Source organism: Megachile rotundata, chromosome 1 (assembly GCF_050947335.1).
Source record: "Megachile rotundata isolate GNS110a chromosome 1, iyMegRotu1, whole genome shotgun sequence".
Classification (NCBI taxonomy): domain Eukaryota; kingdom Metazoa; phylum Arthropoda; class Insecta; order Hymenoptera; family Megachilidae; genus Megachile; species Megachile rotundata.
The window spans coordinates 14,867,747-14,887,937 of NC_134983.1; the positions used below are offsets into that span (position 1 = coordinate 14,867,747).

A 20,191-nucleotide genomic window follows, 5' to 3' on the forward strand; every position below is an offset into this window, starting at 1 on the left:
TGGCACCGAGTCGCCGAACAATGGCAACGTTTAATGCTGTCTGGCTGGCTGCAATTTGCATTTCTCTAACGGGCTTCTCTTTGCTTTGGCGAACGAGCATCGCCGAAATCGCGTCGATGCATCGAAGCCCTCCCTAACGTTTCCGTAACGCTCCTTTGTACGAGCCTTTGAGTCGATACCCAAGCAAATTTCCCTCTGGCCAAACCGGAAATTACATAGAAGTGGCTCGAACTTACATCCTGTAAACTGGCCGACCGAAAATTGATTGGTCAATCGTCAGGGCTGTCTCTGCTACTTTTCCGATCACGAAATTTCCTCCGAACCCTTGATCCAGAATTATCGTCTATTTCATATGTAATCTCTTGAGAAGTAGGTCAAAGGTGTATATTTTATTATAATTGCAATGAAGGTGCTATCGCAGTATTTCACTGTATAAAAGCGTGTTAATAAAAATGCATTTGCTTCTTGCGTGCCTGGTACGACCTTGGCTAACGTTGTGCACTGCTTCGAATTTAAATTAGTCTATTAAATCGTGATGCAGTGATATTCGAATTAGCACGGAGATTGAAACTGTAAGAGACATCTAGGTATTACGGTTGAACAGTAAACTCTGTCGATAAGCTGCTTCAAAATCTCAGGTTCACCTGTTCTTTGCGCACATTTATGATATAACATTTTAAAGAAATAAAACAATATGCTTAAATAACCACTTACGATAACCTATTCAGAGAGAAAATAATCCACTTGCCGGGGCAAACAATATGCTTGTACTTTTTTTAATCGTAGAAAATCAAGTCTGAAAGGATTAATGCAGATTAAGAATAAAATTAAAGAACAGATTATATGTCGATCAATGAACCGTGAGATTAATTAACGAGTGAATTATCAGGCTTGTAGGAGAAAGGAGAGGAGAAAAAAACAATGCTAACGCAAAAACAATTGGTTTTGTGATTTATTGCGTCGAACATAACGGAATCCAAGCTGAATGCCACGGGGGAAGTCGTTGCTTAATTAGTGCGTGTGGACCGAATGTCACGAGTCGTTCCATTTTCTTTCTCGGATTTTTTCAGAATCCCGCGATCTCAGCAGCCTCAGCAGTCTTCCGTACGACCCTGGTAATGAGAGACAGAAAAAAAAACAGAGGAGGACAGGAAGTTAGCTACCGAACACCCTAAGGCTTATGGTAATCTCTCATAACTGGAGTGGCTCATTTGCGGCGAGAGTCACGAATGCTCATCAAGGAAAAAGAGAAAGAACGAACAGAAAGGGATAAGTGGAGAGCAATGCGTGTACCAGAGAAGGACAGCCGGAGAATAAAGCTGGAAAAAAGAGGGCGAGTTTATGTAATTGGCATCAAGCCCTTTTCCCCGAGTTAGTCATGGCAATACACAGCATATAAAAGGGATTTCGGCCTTTTAATACCATGGAAATGAATGAAGCACCCCTGCTGGAACAATAAAGTGGAGTGTATTTACACAGGAAGCTGCAAAGTTGGTGCAGTGTAGCCCAATCTCTCCAAATTACCCACACTGCAAAAGCGAAACGCGCTTGTGTATACACCACTGTAGACCAAAATTTTTAGACCTGTCTCTGCATTCTAAATTCCCTGTTTGAAGTTGGTAAATGTATAATATAACGTAAATTTAAAATGACAGAATTAATATATAATACCACATATTGAACAGACATAAGTGTACCTAATTAGATCATTTTATATTACGTCCACAAAGTGTTAATATTTGACTATCTGACTACTTGACTATATTTGAGATTAAATATATTTAAAGAGCAGAATTTAATAAAATCGAGTTTTACCGTAGAAATAGGATATTTAACGCCTGGCAGACTGCAAACCCACCGCACGGGTGAAAGAAAGTTTCAGTATTCGCCGAGCAAATATTTCATTTCTTCGGAGTGTTTAGCAATTAATTTGGCTCTGATGTTTACTTTGTTCTAGTATGTCGGATTCAGTTAGAAACATTCTGAATGAAATTCATTAGCAAGAAAGCTGCACCGGTAAACGTACAAAACGATTCCAGATTCGATGATGCTCGACGCGGAAATTCGATCTGCATCGGCATTCGACGATTCCCGTGGGAGTGCACGTTCGCAAATCGCGACGAGATTTTGCTCAGCGTCAGTATTTTATCGGCACTGTGCTTTCGACAGGCTTTTTCCATCGGACAAGGGAATTATTAGAAATCCTGAGGTAAGATTTCCCGGAAGAGTTTCGCGACAGAAAAGCGACTACAGAAAATGTCAATGCCCAACAAATTCGACCACGTTATTTTCTATAGAAAATTCACAAAGTTGTGACCATTGCTACAAGGGATAAAACCTGTCGCGAAAGCCGTGTCCGAAGAAGATTAACAAAAAGTAAACGCTCGTCTGAAGGATTTAACTCAAGAGAGTTTTCACGAGACGGGAAAGAATCTCGACACAAAATTGTTCGCCGTGAACAAAAGAGGAGAAAGGGTGATCTACTTTGTATCGCTACAAAGAGAATAAAGTCGACTGGAGGATGGCGCTGGATGACGTATTGTGGATATTCGAAACACGAAGATGAAAGATGAAACAGAGTCTCTTTAGGGAAGATACTATAGAAAAACGGGTATAGTTCGAGTGTCTGTCGAGAGACTCGAGATGCTCTTCAATGATGTGAAGATCTCGAATATTGAAATTCGTCAAGCGTCATCGTCGCGAAAGATATTTATTGAATCTACTTTAAAGTCCTATGATACACAACTTCTTTGGAATCAAAGAAAATCGAAATATTATAACATAGTAAATTACCTGCAGAGTTTTGTTCAGAAACTTGAATGTCTCTTAGAATACTAACATATGGTACTTCATATGAATGCCTCGTGATAGCATAGGATGGTAGAACTTCATACTTGATGCAAACTCTAGTGAGTTGCTTCCATATGTCCACTTTTTTCACTTCCTTCTATTAACCTTTTAACTTTCAGTTCCTTAAATTTTTGATAGACTAAGTTTCTCTGAATTTAGACCTCAACTGAACTGATACTAAAACTGAAGATCAAAGTGAAGATCATGCCCCATAAAGTATTGCATAATGATCCTTCTCAAACTGAAATAATGGAGTTAAGTACACTCTACTCGACTTCCGCAACTCTTTATTAGCGGCATAAAAATGAATGAATATTTGAGCCCCTTGTAAAGAGTTTTCGTCGTGAAGGTCTACACCGATATCAAGGTTTAATGAATCTTTTTAAATTCACGACGTGCGTTTCCTAACCACTTGGCCTCGCAGTTTCCTTTAGGTTCTCTCTTGTTCCCGTTCTTTAACTACCACCCAAGACTGTATCGGCATATCAGCGAGGAGCGCAGCCTCGAGGCGAAGAGTAAACCCGATTAGACGGTATACTAAATCTCATTCAACCAGCTTTCATTGTTAAGTGCCTCCAACGTCTTTCGTTTCTCGTAAAAAGCATTCCGCAGGTGCGCTGAATCGCAATGCGACACCTCGGCCTGTGGAAACCTTGTGTTTTCTCCTTGTTCAAGAAATTTTTATGGTATTCTTCTTGCTACGAAATAAACGATGTTTGCAAACAAGATGGGGATTACTTTAAAGCTCTCACTTAATCTGTAGGTCTAAATTTTCCGTGGATCAACATGGCTCCACATTTTACTGTTTTTGTAAAACTGGATTTTCTGAGGATTTTGGTTTTTCTTTGGGTCTACAATTTTTGTACATTATTTGTCTGCATTTAAGTCTTTCTTGAATTTGGGTTGTTAGATCTGCTTGTAGATTCAAAATTTCTGTAATCTGCTTCCATCTGTGGTTTCTCTAAATTGATCGACTGTTTAGCTACATCTACATGTAGGATCATGTTCACAACAATTTCTCTGGAAATTGTTTTAAATTATCCATCTATTTCCACATTTGTAACTTTGAAATTTCAGCAACCAAAAACTAAGTACTAGAGTAGTTATTACCACATAATCATTTTATCTGCAACGATCTACTCGCCACTAAAATAACACCTAATGCAGCAAATTGAATCGCGAGGCGATTACCGGTGTGAATAGAACCTAAAGCTGTCTATCTTAGCAGAAGTTCGCAGATTGCGATTTGGATGGAAATCCCAAGGGGAATCGATACAGAGTCAAAGCAGAGGTAGATCTCAAAGTTCCCGGTTCGAAATTTCATACTGTCGATGAGCAAGTGGAGATTAGCATAAATGTTGCGAGGAGTTAGTGAACTTGGCAATGAACACATTAGGCTCCCCAAGGCGTTGATGAACGGAAAAGATGTAAGTACACGGCGAGTTTCCGTGGCAAGAGATTGCACCGATTAATGCGTAAAAGGTGCTCTCTGCAGGGAGAGATTCCGCGGCCTGGTAAATATTTTCGCAGACGTTGCCGACTAATCGCTGCCAGTTAACGAGGAACGTTGCAACCCTGATGCACAGGTCGTTGCAACGATCCCGTCATTAAACCGCAACGCCCTTAATAACGAAGAGGTACAGTACACGTTGCAACCACATAACCAGACGGTAAGAACTCGAATCGCATGCATCACTGTCATGCAAATTGCTTTCGCTTCCCCTCACGCTCTCTTTCGCCGTTACCGCGTTCCTGCTTCATCGTTTCTATGTAACTTCTGTCAATACCTTCGGGAATACGATACCTACGTACTTATGCACACGTACGTGCATGCTGCAATACGATTCCCCTTAGCCGAGAATAGATTTTCAGATTTACCTCTATTCGTTTCATTTCTGTCGATCGATAGGGTTGAAGAATTAACGATTCATCTGCTGCTGGAGGAACTCTGTTAACACTTTGCGGATCGAAGTACTGGTATTATGTGAGGTGGAATTTACGAGGGAACTTTTTTTATGTTATAGGGGAACGTAAGAGATGTGTGGAGGGTTCACTGTGAACGCTGAGGCGCAGTGTACAGAGGTGCAAGACACTCGTGTAAAATGACAGTCAATTTTTATTTTATTGTAGAGAATTTCTGAGTTATACAATTTGAGATTTCTATACTTTACTATCACCGTGAAATTATGTTTGGCGCGTTTAAAGTATTCATACTTTTTATTTGAAGTATTCTTACTTACTCAATACATTATTATTAAAAAATATTTTTATTTATTTATTGCTTAAGGGAACAAACCCACAATAGTACATTAAATGAAAGAATATAAGTACCTACAGACATTCATGTAAATTAATTCTAAAATGAAAACAGAAATTTTATTATTATTAAAATAGAAGTTTTGTACTTCATTTCACTCCATCTTTTCACAAATTACAGTGCGTTCTATCTCGGCTAAATTACAAGAAAGGAACGTAGAATTTTCCATTTTTAACAATGCATGGTGTAACGCAAATAAAATTTCCTATTTTCCAGTGTAACAGTAAACAAGGTTACCTTGTTTATACTGGAAGTAGATGATGTAAATAGCTCGGGGTAAAAATTTCAGCTTCTACTGCGAAGTTTTGTTTACTATTTATCAAAATCAAGAATAGGGTAACCTTACGACATCGATCATTTTTGTCTAGTATACGGAGGTTACATAGGACAATTTTTATTTATTATGTACAGAATAATAGAAAGAACACTCGATCTACAAGCGACATGTGTTAATTAAAATATGAGGATTGGTAAATAAAAATACATGCATTTTGTTAGACATTCACTGTTAGCTTTATCGTTTTATATGTACAAAATGAAGCAAAATGCAATGTGTTTACGATTGAAACTCGTGAAGTGTGAATATTAAGTTAATGCAAAAATAATGAAACTTTGTTACAAAAACTTTTAATAAATAATTTCTTATTTTTTACCACTGAAGTTTTCATTAAATTCATCACATTATTATTCAGTTTTGCTTATTAAATTATAATAATTGTTAGGTCTAGGTAAATAAGTGTCTACATTATTTCGGTTCAGATATTCATTAATTTTTATCATAACTTGACAACGAGATATATTTGAAAGTTAATGAAGGACAATTATCTTTGCATGAACCTAATACTATGATTAAAGCGAATGACACTAGAAAGTGGGAAAAAACAAAGCAGTATCATGCTTAGAGCAAAAGCTAAGCAATATTAATTATCGTAAGCCATGGATGCTCACCTGGTCCCCGTCGTGCCCTTGCCAGCTGTCGTGACTCTGCAACAAAAATAATGCATATGAAGATAAAGCACGCATTCGTTTAGAATATACGATAAAAATTATGGAACTATTTAACAGACTACTGTGTTACCCACATATGACGATTAACGACAGGTGTTATTACAGATATTCGTCATAGACATTGTGTTATTCGTCATGGATATGTTATTACAGATATTCATTAAAACTATAGCAATTAGATAGAGAAAAAGTTAGCGCGAAGACTCGTTTTCAAGTACTCTATATAACAGTTTCCATCGAATAGAGCAATTTCATTTCACGTCTTTATTACAGCAGCGACAACCCACAGTACCGGTTAATACCTTGCTGACCAACGTGTGTGCGATTTCTGGCAAAATTTTACAGTGTACCGATGCCAAATGTCCCGGAACCTATTTTATTTGCGGTAGGACAAAGAGCTGGCGCCGAATCCACCTGTGAACCGACCACATCGTCATCCAATTTTCCACTCTACTATCCCAACCCCGTAGTGTACAGATTTATTTCCCGAAATTTGCTGTACATTCGCGTGATTGCGTCTATGAATCGACAGACAGTTCGATGATCGACGAATAAAATTTTTATTGCATTGCACTTCTGTCTGGAAAAATCGCTGTAAGATCACCTATTTTCCATAAAAATATGGTCAGATATTTCTATAAAAATGTGGACATATATTTTTATAAAAATAAGGACAGATATTTCTATAAAAATATGGACAGATATTTCTATAAAAATGTGGACAGATATTTCTATAAAAATGTGGACAGATATTTCGATTAAAATTTAACCATCTTACCGAACAAGTATATTAAATAACATATGAAATAAAAATAAGGTACGTACGAAATAGCAAAGTGTAAATGATAAAGTATGTATTGATCATGATTTTTATCTATAGGATTTAGCAATCGAAAACAGACAGGTTTCTATGACATCTGTTTTTCGTCGACGACGCGAAATTGATATCGGTATTATCTTGACTGAACCATCGAATTTACTCGAGACATGGCTTCCGTCTCGTAATGGGATTTTGATACTAACTGGTTGAGAGGTATCGAACCCTTCGTCGTGGGAATAATTTCCTCATCGTATTTGTATCGTGTTCACTGTAGCTTGCACGTTAGGATACGATACGTTATCGTCAGCTTACACGCTTTACCGAGCCTCTATTCTTCCTCCTTCATGCAAATTCATAAGATAAGCAAGCTAAACGCCTAACGACCAAGATATAATAAAATTAACTCGTCCAAAATTTACTTTGTTATTAGCGATCCTAACGATAACGATATTATCTCAGGCGTTTGATATTTGTCTGAGTATTTAGATCTGATATCCATGAAAATATAGTTGATACGTAATCTTCATTTAGGTTATTAGAATATCAGAAATTATTTTGTTTACTGAATTATTGAATTATTACTAATATGTCTGTCTCTACATATTATCACTAATATGTGTATGTCTCTATATTTCTATATTTTCTCCTATTGATCTAAGAGGTGAAACACCAAAAAGTCCATAAAATAGAAAAAGCCTTCATTAGAACAAACGGAATTCCGCGCACACATTGAATATGTGTCAGAATGAATGTTGCATTTGGATCAGTTTGCAGCCACACGCGGGCGTAATGCCCAACGTGCTCCATGACGCTTATATTGCCGCCATAAATCTAACAAGGCGGTTGAACATTAACCCAGCAACCGCCGTCTATACTTCCGACGTTGGTCGACCTCCACGTCCGATAAAATAGCTGTCTATACAGTCCGCGATATTATTTACGTCCATTTAATGAACTGTAACGGAGTTACGGTCTCACACGTTTATTCGAAAAAAGGAACGGAATAATCCGTTCTATCATGAATAATTTAAACTGTAAATACAAACGTTCACTGCTATAAATCTTCCTGTCAGACTTTTTCCAAATAGTATCTCATCAATTTTTATAATATTCTCGAATTACTAGAAAATTTATATATTATTTTATATAATATAAGTACACCAAATACTTGTTAATTATTCATTTAATAAATAAATTTTATTTATGCCTCATCGTGTAACCTTTCTCTGATTAATACATACGTCACGTTACCTACTTAACATTGTACTTTGTGATTTATGTAGCAATTTGACGCATAATGCACAGTAAACAATTCATCGCATTATCTCACGTATTTAAATGCTCCGTAACATCTGTAGTCCGATTATAACCGGAAATATTTCGAATTGCCGAAGACAAAAGCGTAGCAGAAGAGAATCGTTGTTCCAGCAGTTGGCTGAGCCAACAATAGGAAATTTAATCGTTTAATGAAGTCAAACACCGCGTAAAAGTTTGGGTAAAAGAGGTAGCGAGCGAAGATTAAAAGGGGATGGTGGCGCTATTGTTTTGCAGAAAGCGCAGGAAGGCAATGTTGAATGAAATATCGGTTTTCCATTTTGTTAACGTTCATCCATGTTCCCTATCGATTCGCGAAACCATTTTCACCTTTCGTCTATGATACTTTTATGCGAATAATGCTCCTACCTTAAATAGAGCGAATTACATTTGTGTCCGAGTAACCTGGATTTAATTAATAAAATCGCTGAGTAAATAGAAGGGAAGAAGCGGTATTAATTAGATTTCGTTGGATATGTTTTTAATCACTGTTCTTTCAACGGACGGGTTTACAAAGGCAATCCTTTCCAAACTTAATTGCAAAGTTGCGAGCCGAGCAAATTGGTACATTCGTAACTTTCGACAACCACGGGGATGATACCTAAACTAACAGCCCAAAGAACTTTTCTCGTTTGCGATCAACTTTCTCTGCTTTACTTTAATTGCAAAGGATCTTATTTACATTGTGCTTTGTCCTTCGCGTGCATCGTCGGACGTGTCCGGTTCCCGTGAAATTTCTTCCCCCGAACAAACTTTCGAATCGGACAATTCCTCATCGAGATTCTCTTGAATAATAAAAAACGTATAAAAATGACTTGGGTTTTATTTTTCATCATCGAAGAAACGACTTTCTCTTCTCTCTTTATGGATCGTATAATGGTTTCAAGTGGAAGCAGTACATAGCAGGGAGCGTCATCGTTCGAAGATATAAAAAAAACCACTTCCCTCCTGACGACCTCTCTTTTTACATTTTATTAACACCCTTCACCGTCCGAGGCATTTGATTTTTCAACTTCGAAGCTACATGCATGAGGGGAAAAGTCGACAGTTTTATACTTGATTTTTAATGCGTTAACTGTTTTATTGACTGTTATTTGATTTTAATGCGTTGTGGTATTGGAACTATTGGTACTTGATATTGGAAATTTTTTGCAAGAATAATTAGATCAGTGATTGATCTAATCTTCTTGTGTTAGAAATTTTTTAGATTTTTATAAGTGTAGGTCTTTAGATTTTAAAGTCTTTCTGGAGCTTGAAATTTTTTTCACAAATTACAGTTTTAAGTTTTCAAGATTTCGAAATGAGGTTTCGAAGTTTTTAGATCGCCAAATCCCTAGATTTCCAATTCTGTTAATTTCCAAATCCCTATGTCTTCAAATTCACATGTTCCAAATCCACATATCTGCGAATCCACATATCCCCAAATCCACATATCCCCCAATCCACATATCCCCAAATCCACATGTCCCAAATCCACATATCTCAAATCCACATATCCCCCAATCCACATATCCCCAAATCCACATATCCCCAAATCCACATAACCCCAGATTCACATATCCCCAAATCCACATGTCCCAAATCCACATATCCCCAAATCCACATAACCCCAGATTCACATATCCCCAAATCCACGTGTCCCAAATCCACATATCCCCAAATCCACATAACCCCAGATTCACATATCCCCAAATCCACGTGTCCCAAATCCACATATCCCCCAATCCACATATCCCGAAATCCACATATCCCCAAATCCAAATATCCCCAAATCCAAATATCCCCAAATCCAAATATCCCCAAATCCACATATCCCCAAATCCAAATATCCCCAAATCCAAATATCCCCAAATCCACATATCCCCAAATCCACATATCCCCAAATCCACATATCTCCAAATCTACATATCCCCAAAACACTAAATTTGAAGCTTCACAAGTTACATACATTATAAAAAAGTGACCAGTTGAAGGAAAGTAACATTTGACAAAAAATAATTTCTGGAGGGACGAATTCAAATGTAACGAATATAAAGAAGATTTTATAGCGGTGAAATTACGTTAGGCAGAAAGTCGTTTCCCGGTGGTGAAAAATCGCCGGGATTTATCGGTAATAAAACGAGCGATGACAGAGACCGTAGGACAGGATACGAGCGCGGAGGGAAGGGATGAAATTCACTAAGGGATGAGAACGGATATGCGTTACCCAAGATAGCTAAACTTACGAGGCACTCTGCTAAGTTCTAAGACCACAATTTAACGGCTAAGGGAATTAAATCGACGATGTACGAGTCGCCTAAAGTATATCGATCAGTATACATGTTGTTTCATCTGAATTACGAATTTCAGTAACAATTACTCTTTGTTATTGAAATTCTTCGAAGTTCAAATAGGTTATATTATTTTGCGAGCAAAGTTAATTATACAATTATGAAACTTATTACTTGAAGTGTATTAAGGTATGCCGTTAAAGTTTGGTATATCTACAATTAAGTGTACGGTCTACGCTTAGTATAGCGCATAATAACATGATCTATCAACATGTAGAAGCTCATTAAAATCAGAGGGGGACACCTGGGGTAGTTTCCTTGTTAGCTCACGTACATTGTTCCATTGTATAAGGTACTATGGCGCAACTGTACAGTAATTATTGCTCGTTAATTTTAACTATTCTATACTACTTAAAATCTACCTGTAATGCACAAGTCAATAAATAACATTCTTGAACATATTTAACATTTTATAATTTATAGCTGAAATGAAAGAAGTTAGATATAAATATTAATGGTTTCGTCAGTAATGCACATATTAATTCTTGCATCAAGTACAAATAATAACTGTTTCAATTTCTCAAAATTTATCTTGTTTTCATTGTTGTTAAAGTATTCAGATATGTTACACAATAATGTCCAACATCGCGTTACTGGTATTTTTAGTAATATACACAGAGCATTTTTGAACAACTAATTCATTCCAAGAGATAATTTTTGTGACAGCATTGTTGAATCAAGCTTACGTCAGTACCATCCTTGAAATCCTGACGAAGTTACCGATCCGAATTCAATCAGTAAATGTACCAGCAACAAATAAGTTGTTCAGGAGAGTCTCGTATTCAACAATCCAACCCTCGTGAAGTTAACACAGTGGGGTCAAATTTACCTTCCGAAACTACGCGACCGCTGACACTCTAAAAGTCATCGCAATTTATAGCGGATCCATTAAACGCCTTCGACGATCCCTTTAATTGAACGAGACGTTTAAATGAATATTTCAATCAAAGACAAATGTCGGGATCGTACTCTATTATCTCATTTATGGTCCACTGATCGTCACAGCAGGAAACAAAGGCTTTCTACGAAGAACATAGATCTTTGATTATTCCTCCATTGAAATTTCTGCGACGTCACCGCGTAGATGCTCGTTTATCCGGAAATCTTCGACAAGAAAGATGCTAATGAGACAAAAGGGTCTACGTTTATACTCGACTGAACATGGCAATTAAAACTGTTTATCTACAACTGCGGAATTTCTGTCTTGTAAAAAGAAAATTTTAAGTCGAGGTCGAGCTCCAGTTTTGTTACCAAGTAGCAAGAAGTTGGCAAGATACTCGAGAAAGGTTACGTTGATAGGCGCCAACTGATGACGTACTATTATTTGGCTGATGTAATTTTGGATTATTGGGGAGGGGACGTAGGTTTAGACTTATTTTAGAAGGACCGTGCTTATGGTGTGGATGACTGACTGCAATTTGGGGATTTGGGGAGTTTGGTGATTTGAAGATGTGGAGGTGTGGACATGTGGAGATGTGGACATGTGGAGATTTGGACATGTGGAGATTTTGGCATGTGAAGATTTGGACATGAGGAGATTTTGGCATTGTGGAGATTTGGACATGTGGAGGTTTGGACATGTGGAGATTTGGACATGTGGAGATTTAGACATGTGGAGATTTGGACATGTGGAGGTTTGGACATGTGGAAATTTGGACATGTGGAGATTTGGACATGTGGAGATTTGGCATTGTGAAGATTTGGACATGTGGAGATTTGGACATGTGGAGATTTGGACATGTGGAGATTTGGACATGTGGAGATTTGGACATGTGGAGGTTTGGACATGTGGAGATTTGGACATGTGGAGATTTAGACATGTGGAAATTTGGACATGTGGAGATTTGGACATGTGGAAATATAGACATGTGGAGATTTGGACATGTGGAGATTTGGACATGTGGAGGTTTGGACATGTGGAGATTTGGACATGTGGAGATTTAGACATGTGGAAATTTGGACATGTGGAGATTTGGACATGTGGAAATATAGACATGTGGAGATGTGGACATGTGGAGATCTCAAGCCTTTGTGAATCTGAAGAACTACATCTCAAGAATACAAAAATCCAAAAATTGTAAACTTCAAAATTAAAAAACTTGACAATTTGAAAAAATAGCAATCATAACACGTAAACCATAACGTTAAATATCTTACCCAGAAGAAAGCCTACAATTAGTCTAAAATTACGTTGTAATGTGGGAGATGAGGAAGACCAACGAAGAGTTTCATACGGCTAGATGTTTGGTTTACCGAGAACGGTCAACCAGCGATACGACCGCTTAATTATAAACACACAGCAGTAATTAATATCGGTGACAGCCACGCCTCGTGCAAACAGCCGAATTGTTCATCGAGGTCAGGAGGATCGTTACTCGCAGTCCCTGCTCCTCTAAATTATTAACTTATCTCGTTTCGAACGCTCTTCTTGCCACTTCACCATTCAATTATGTAAGTCGTTAGACGAGCCTGCTGTGACGTTATAATTGGAACACACGAGGTCGATCGACGATATCGATTTATTATGCAACCAGCACAGTTTCAAATTTACCTGGCAATTATCTCAAATCATTCTGTCAAGGATATTGCCAGGAATTATTGAAATTGAGCCACCCGATTTTCTACGAATGCTGTGGCAAGTTTGGAAGATTGGGAACTTTGCAATTTGGGGATTAGGGATGTGGGGATTTGGGAAATTGGAAATTAGGAAGTTTCAGGATTTCGTGGAGAAGGTGGGGAGTTGGGAATTTGAGGAGTTGAGAATTTTAATTAGGGATATGGGGATTTGGGGATATGGTAGTTTGGGGTTTAAGAATTTAGAGATTTAAAAATTTGGGAGGTTGAAAATTTGGAGATTTGAGCTAGGGATAAGGGGATTTGGAGACCTGGGAATTTGGGGAGTTGGGAATTTGGAGATTTAAGTTAGGGATAAGGGGATTTGGGGACCTGGGAATTTGGAGGTTTGAGAACTTAGGGATTTGGGAATCTGGAGATTTGAGTTAGGGATAAGGGGATTTAGGGACCTGGGAATTTGGGGATTTGAGAATTTGGGGAATTGGGAATCCGGAGATTTGAGTTAGGGATAACGGGATTTGGAGACCTGGGAATTTGGAAGTTTGAGAACTTAGGAATTCGGGAATCTGGAGATTTGAATTAGGGATAAGGGGATTTGGAGACCTGGGAATTTGGAGATTTGAGAATTTAAGGATTTGGAAAGTTTGGAAGATTGGGAACTTTGCAATTTGGGGATTAGAGATGTGGGGATTTGGGAAATTGGAAATTAGGAAGTTTCAGGATTTCGTGGAGAAGGTGGAGAGTTGAGAATTTTAATTAAGGACATAGTGATTTGGAAATATAGACAATTCGGGCTATAGGAGTTTTGCGAACATAGAGATTTGCAAATAGAAATAGAAAAAATTTGTCGAAACGCGTTTTACATGCATGCAATCGAAGTTATAAACGATTGTACTAACCACACGTATGTATAAACCTGACGTTTTAACCGGAGTGAATATACGAACGTTTTTTTTCATGATTCATGATATATAATCACGAGATACATCCTTGTAAAAGGATCCAGTGAATTCATCGTGGACAGCTCGAAAACGACGATGGTCCATTTTCGTCGAGTCAGCGATAGATTATTTTTGCTGGTCGATCGAAAATGGCCATATAATTCATTGGCTGGAGCATTATTCTGACTCGTCGTCCGACTGTTCACCGAACGGCTTTTTTATCAAAACGAATTGCAAGGTTAAAAGGGTGTATTGCGTATACAGAGGCCTTTTTTAATTCCATTTAATGTTTAACCTTCCAACTTGTGATTTCCTTCTGACTTCATAGATGAATGTTTTATTGTATTGCTGCATTATGTCACAGATCATATTTTGTAAATTTAAAAATTCTTTCTCTACATCCTTCGATTCCTATATCTCCATTCACGGACTTGTAAAAATAAAATAAGAATTATCCACAGATGTTTGACAAAGTAACGTATTTATACCACTCGGATACCCGGGTATGCATATAATATCCTTGTACCGTATTCTCCCATTTTATTCCACCACTTTTACGCAGTCCACAAAACGGCGTGTATCCCCTGCTCCGTTCCAGTTCTTTTTTTCATTTTCGATTTCGGAGTCCCGCACGAAACAAAGCATCGCTCGAAAGCCCTATCTCATACAATTTTACGACTTGGTCCGCGCAACGAACGCGTCCTGTTGTTGCAGGCAGAACAAACGAACGGGGAAAAAAACTGCGCCGTTGGTGGAATAAAAGAAAAAAAAAAAAAGTGGCGAACGAGGGGTGGGAGAAAAATGCGGTTGAATCTATGCATCAGAATCGAGGCGCAGCCAGGGAATAATTTCGAACGAACCCGGCTTGCGGCGAGACGCGTGACTTTACCGGGAGCTTTTCGATTAAAGGGAAACGGCTAACGATGAACATTGTTTGGACCCATTCGATGCAGCTGGTAAACCGAAAGCACAGTTCGCGTATTCGAGTCGGGATACAGATCCTGGATAATCCTACTTTGCCGGCCAACCACACGACCATCGTCCTCTGTTCATTGTTCGTTAGCGAATCCCACGTAATTATCCTTTATTTACGCCCCTACCGACAAACGACGTCCTTAAGTCACCATTATCACTACCAACTTAGAATTGAAAATATCGATAGTATACGCGTCTTCGTTGTAGCAGGTAATATCAGATATTTATTATTATATTAGTTTGTTATTTGACTATCAAGATTCACATGAACATATCCTTTACTATTTCATACTAGGGTAATATCAAGATATTCCTTATTATTATACTATTCTGTTATTTATCCTATCAAGATTCACATGAACATATTTCTTTATTAATTCATACTAAGGTAGTACAAAAATATTCCTTATTATTATGTTATTCTGTCATTTGTCCTATCGAGACACACATGAACATATTATTCATATGTCACTTCATATAAGATAATACTAGACATTCTTTATTATTACATTGTTTTGTTATTTATCCTATCAAGATTCATACGAACATATCCTTTTATTAATTCATACTCAGTTAGTACCAAGATATTCCTTATTATTACAGTGTTTTATTATTCGTCCTATAAAGACACACATGAATACATTATTCATGTGTGACTTCATACTAATGCAATACCAGACATTCTTTATTATCATATTATTCGTCTGGACAATTGTGTACGATGGCAGAAAAAACAACCGTGACAAAACAGCTGTTGTTATTCATTATTCAGGGAATATTCGAAACTGTGGTCCACGAGCGATGCATATTTCAAAGTTTATCGACGATGCATAAAAAAATCGGCACGTTTTGTTTATTCGACACGCAGGCATGAAAAAGTGCGGATATGCCAAATCTTGAAAATATTATGACGGTAAATATTACGGGGCGAATAAATATGGACCTTGTTTAACAGAGAGGATACATTTTGCGAGCATCATAGGTCATGTGAGTTTCATAGGTTGTGTGGGGACCACACGTAGTTTAAGAGGTTAGGTCACCAATTTAAGAGATTGAAATTACATATACACTTTTCAATATTTTGGCAAAGTAATAAAATCGTGACTGTATATATTTCCAGACATGTTATAAAATTGTTTTGTTACGTGGAAACAAAATAGTGGTATATGAATATGTATAAACATAGTTTTTTACAAAAACGATGATCATGTTTAGAAGTATCACTTTCAGTTCAAAAATTTTGCATAAAACTGTGTGTGTCAAAAAACATTTTTAACGAGTTGAAAAATCTATATATACTTCTATAAATACTTAAAATTAAAGTAGCATAATAATAAGTTAACGAACGCTAGTCTTCTCATGTAGAATATTTCAATGACGATAAATGTAGCTTGTACTGAAATTCAATAATAAAGTCTATTTTATTTTATTTTCAACATTACAACGAATAAGAAGATTTCGATTTTCCAAAACCTCGAAGTGACCCTTCAAACAACACACCACGCACCCTATTTTTCTAATCCCGTATGTTCCAACGATCCTGATAAATGTGGTTCCATATCGACGATCGATTAGGTCGCACAACACCTGCGAATTTGTCACCGTCACGAGCAGTCGAGAAAAGCTGAAGCCTCTCCGGACAGAAAACAGTAGATTACCCTTCCCTTTCTTACCCCAAGTTCACCCTCTCCGCCATCTTCTAACGTTTACACGGCCGCACTTTCGCGGTGGCAATTTATTGCGGTCCACATTGAAATCAACTGACAATACAACTCGGACAAAAAAGGGTACATACAAAGCTTGCGTGCGCGGTGTATTGTTCTTGATGCAATGAACCGATCCGTGAGATATGTCCGATCGTTTCCTAAACAACACCGGAAAATGTATTGCCCGTCAATGGCGTCGACGAGCGGCGAGAAAGAATGGAAAAGAAAAAGGACGGGAACAGGGGATTGCGAGCAGAACAATGAGAAAGACCAGGAAGCGTGTAGCTCGATATTTTGTTGTCACTATGGCGCGGATACTTTTTTTTATTTGCTTTATCGGCTTCGTTGGTGCGTTAGTATATATTTCGTTCGTGGATGAAACATCGAGTTATCTGTATTATTAAAATCTTCGAAGAGAGCTTCGATCATTTGCTATATTACATCATTGTTATATACATATACATATATATTATATACATACGTATAAACAATTAAAATTACACGTATAATTTTTGCAAAAACGATTTTATTGTGTAAAACGTTTTTATGCAAAAAGTAACTGAAGGTTCCTCATTCATAGTAAAGTAGTAAAGTTCAGACCGCCTGACAAACAGATAATGTTTCTTCAAATGTGATAAAATATTCCATCTATAAATATTATCACTGTGATCGTAACTAATATCGTTCCAATACATTTCAACATCCCCGCATAAAAAATGATCCCTCCAAAGCACACCGATCCGAAAGTGATCGATTACCTGTAAACTGCCGCAGTAACACGAGTTTTCATTCGTAAGCGATACCATGGAATGCGTAGTCTTTGGTGCAATTTAAATAAGCGTTCGGTCAGGATTAAAACAATTCCAATTTAAATCCCGTCGTGTCTTAATCGCTTACCGAGGAAGCGGTGAATATTAATGTCCCGTAGATTTAAGGCGGGGTGCAGCTCGATTAACGAAAATTCCGCCGATCGCTCGCCGAAAGATTCGATCTTAATTACTGCACCGGTCGGGATGTTCACGCTGGAAAGCCGTAAAGCTTTCTTTTATCGTTAATGGCGAAGTAAAATGCAGCGCCAGACACGAGGACTCTTGGACGTTTAATCCGATCGGCGAGACTTTCGCCCCGCTCGTTAATGTCCGCCGATAATAAAGTATGAAGCGATCGAAACCAACCCTGGAGAGTTGCCTTCGAACAATTGAAATTACATCAGATACGGAAGTTTCCCTCGGGATAAGCTCTTCCACACGGTTCATCAAATTCGACCACACTTTTACAAATACTTTCGGGGATGAATTTCAATTTGTTCTGAACCGTCGATAAGACATTAGAATAAATACGGATTTGGGGATGTAGGGAGGGGACATAAGGCTTCATACCTTTCATAGGGTATGAAGGTTTTGGGAAGGAGATACTTGGGTAGAGATATTGGGACGTGGAAATGCTCAAAGAGATATTGGGATGTAGAGGGATTGAAATAAGGAGATATTGGAATACAGGGATGCTGGGGTATAGGGATAGTGAAATATAGGGATACTGGGACATTAGGATAGTGAAATGTAGGGGTACTGGGAGGTAAGGATATAGGGACATATGGATAGTGAAATGTAGGGGTACTGGAACGTAGGGATACTGGGACATATGGATAGTGAAACGTGGTGATATCAGGACATAGGTATAGTGGAGGGTAGAGACATAGAAACATTAGGATGTACAGGCATAGGGATAATAATACAGATATTGGGACCTAATGATACTGGGACCTAGTGATGCTAAGACGTAGCAATATACAATATTTATATATTAATAGCATATATTAATAGCAGTCATATGTGAGACCTAGAAATATCTGGACATATCTGAAAGTACTACTGACAGACTTCATAACCTCCTATGGACATTGTTCAAGATAAAAAACATTACTCCCCCGCAACTTACTACCAAAATTCCTTTATTTATTAACCCATAAAATGCTTGATATCGCAAAAAAAATACATGAATATCGAATGCAACTTCACTGTTAACCAAGGTGGATGTTCGTGTCCAGCCGAACGCGAACGTTTACAGTGTCGCCGTGTACATGGGGCTCTCCGATGCAGCGTGACGATCGACACACGGCCTTCGCCATTTTCAGCCGTTTACTATGGAATGCAATTTCGTTCCACGTCCCCAAAACAACCTGCACGACAGATTACCGCTTTGTTTGCTCGTTCCGGTACTTCGAAACGCAATAAAGATCTCGGCCCTGTCGTGCATTGGGACGGGCAACGGAATGTATACACCGTGAACCTCGGTGCATCGCAAATCGGAAAACAATAACGTTTAATTCCCTCGGAACGGTTCCCTGTCATTCTTTTAGCCTTTTTCACGGTGCGTTTTAATTAAATTTCTCGGAAGACACTCTATGGTGTCCGGTCGTGAATCGAGCTCTGTCACCGGCTGTTGTTTGCGGGATAACTGGTTAACCTGTTGGTACAGTGGGGGACGAAAGTATTCGTGCAGTGTTGGAATAAAAGAAATATTTTCAGTATTGTTATGTGTTCGAATATACGTAACTGTATATTGTACGCGATGGTTGCAGTAAGTGCTATGATAAAAATTAATAACACTTTGTAACTTATGATGAGACAAGTAGAGTGAAAGTGTGAATTTGCTGAGACCGAAGAAAACGTATAGTGTATTACGAAAAACTTTTATGTATTACTCGGTTGAGATAATTTGAAATATTCCAATAAAGAGATTTAAATAATAATATTTCCTAAAATAAAATTAAAAGTCAATTTGTGAAATATCAGTGTTACTTAATGAAGCAGCACAAATAAACGCTCTATATTTCATGAACGTTTCAGAAATATTTGATCAAATTCCAGACATAGCAAACAACAAAATCCGCGCTAAAACCAAGACCCAGAATAATAAACATCGCGATTACATTAAAATTTACATGTTTCCTCCACTGTCAACAAATGAGCTTTCGCAAGGTTTCCGGTACACGCTTGCACACACGTGCACGAAAGTACACGGATGAAATTCCTAAAAACACGAAACTCCATGGATTACCACGGACAGAGCGATGAATTCGAGGGAAAACTTGCAACGACTATGGCGGAAATAATGGAAAAACGTTCGGGCTGTAACGGTGATGGGCTCGTTCGCTGACGAGACACACGTTCGTTACAATTATCGGTAAAAACAACGAGCGGACACGGAGATGGCGTGGTGAGTCGTTAACCGGTAGGAGAACGAAATGAATTCGAATCGATTTCGACGGACGAAACAAAATTAAAAAACAAAATCGATTTGTCTTCGATTAGCAACGCCCGTTGGAGCGCGGTAACGAGCGCTAGTTCGAGCCT

The 20,191-nt window shown here is 38.0% G+C and overlaps 1 protein-coding gene across 14 annotated transcripts in view; it reads right to left on the reverse strand.

Annotated features, from left to right (window-relative positions):
- dlg1 (MAGUK family member discs large 1) overlaps window positions 1–20,191 on the reverse strand; it is a 360,229-nt gene that overhangs the window by 176,606 nt on the left and 163,432 nt on the right. For all 14 annotated transcript variants that reach the window (XM_076534967.1, XM_076534964.1, XM_076535000.1 and 11 more), the window contains one exon: window positions 6,116–6,151. In XM_076534967.1, coding sequence (XP_076391082.1) covers window positions 6,116–6,151 — 36 coding nt within the window. The remainder of the gene's footprint in view (window positions 1–6,115; window positions 6,152–20,191) is intronic.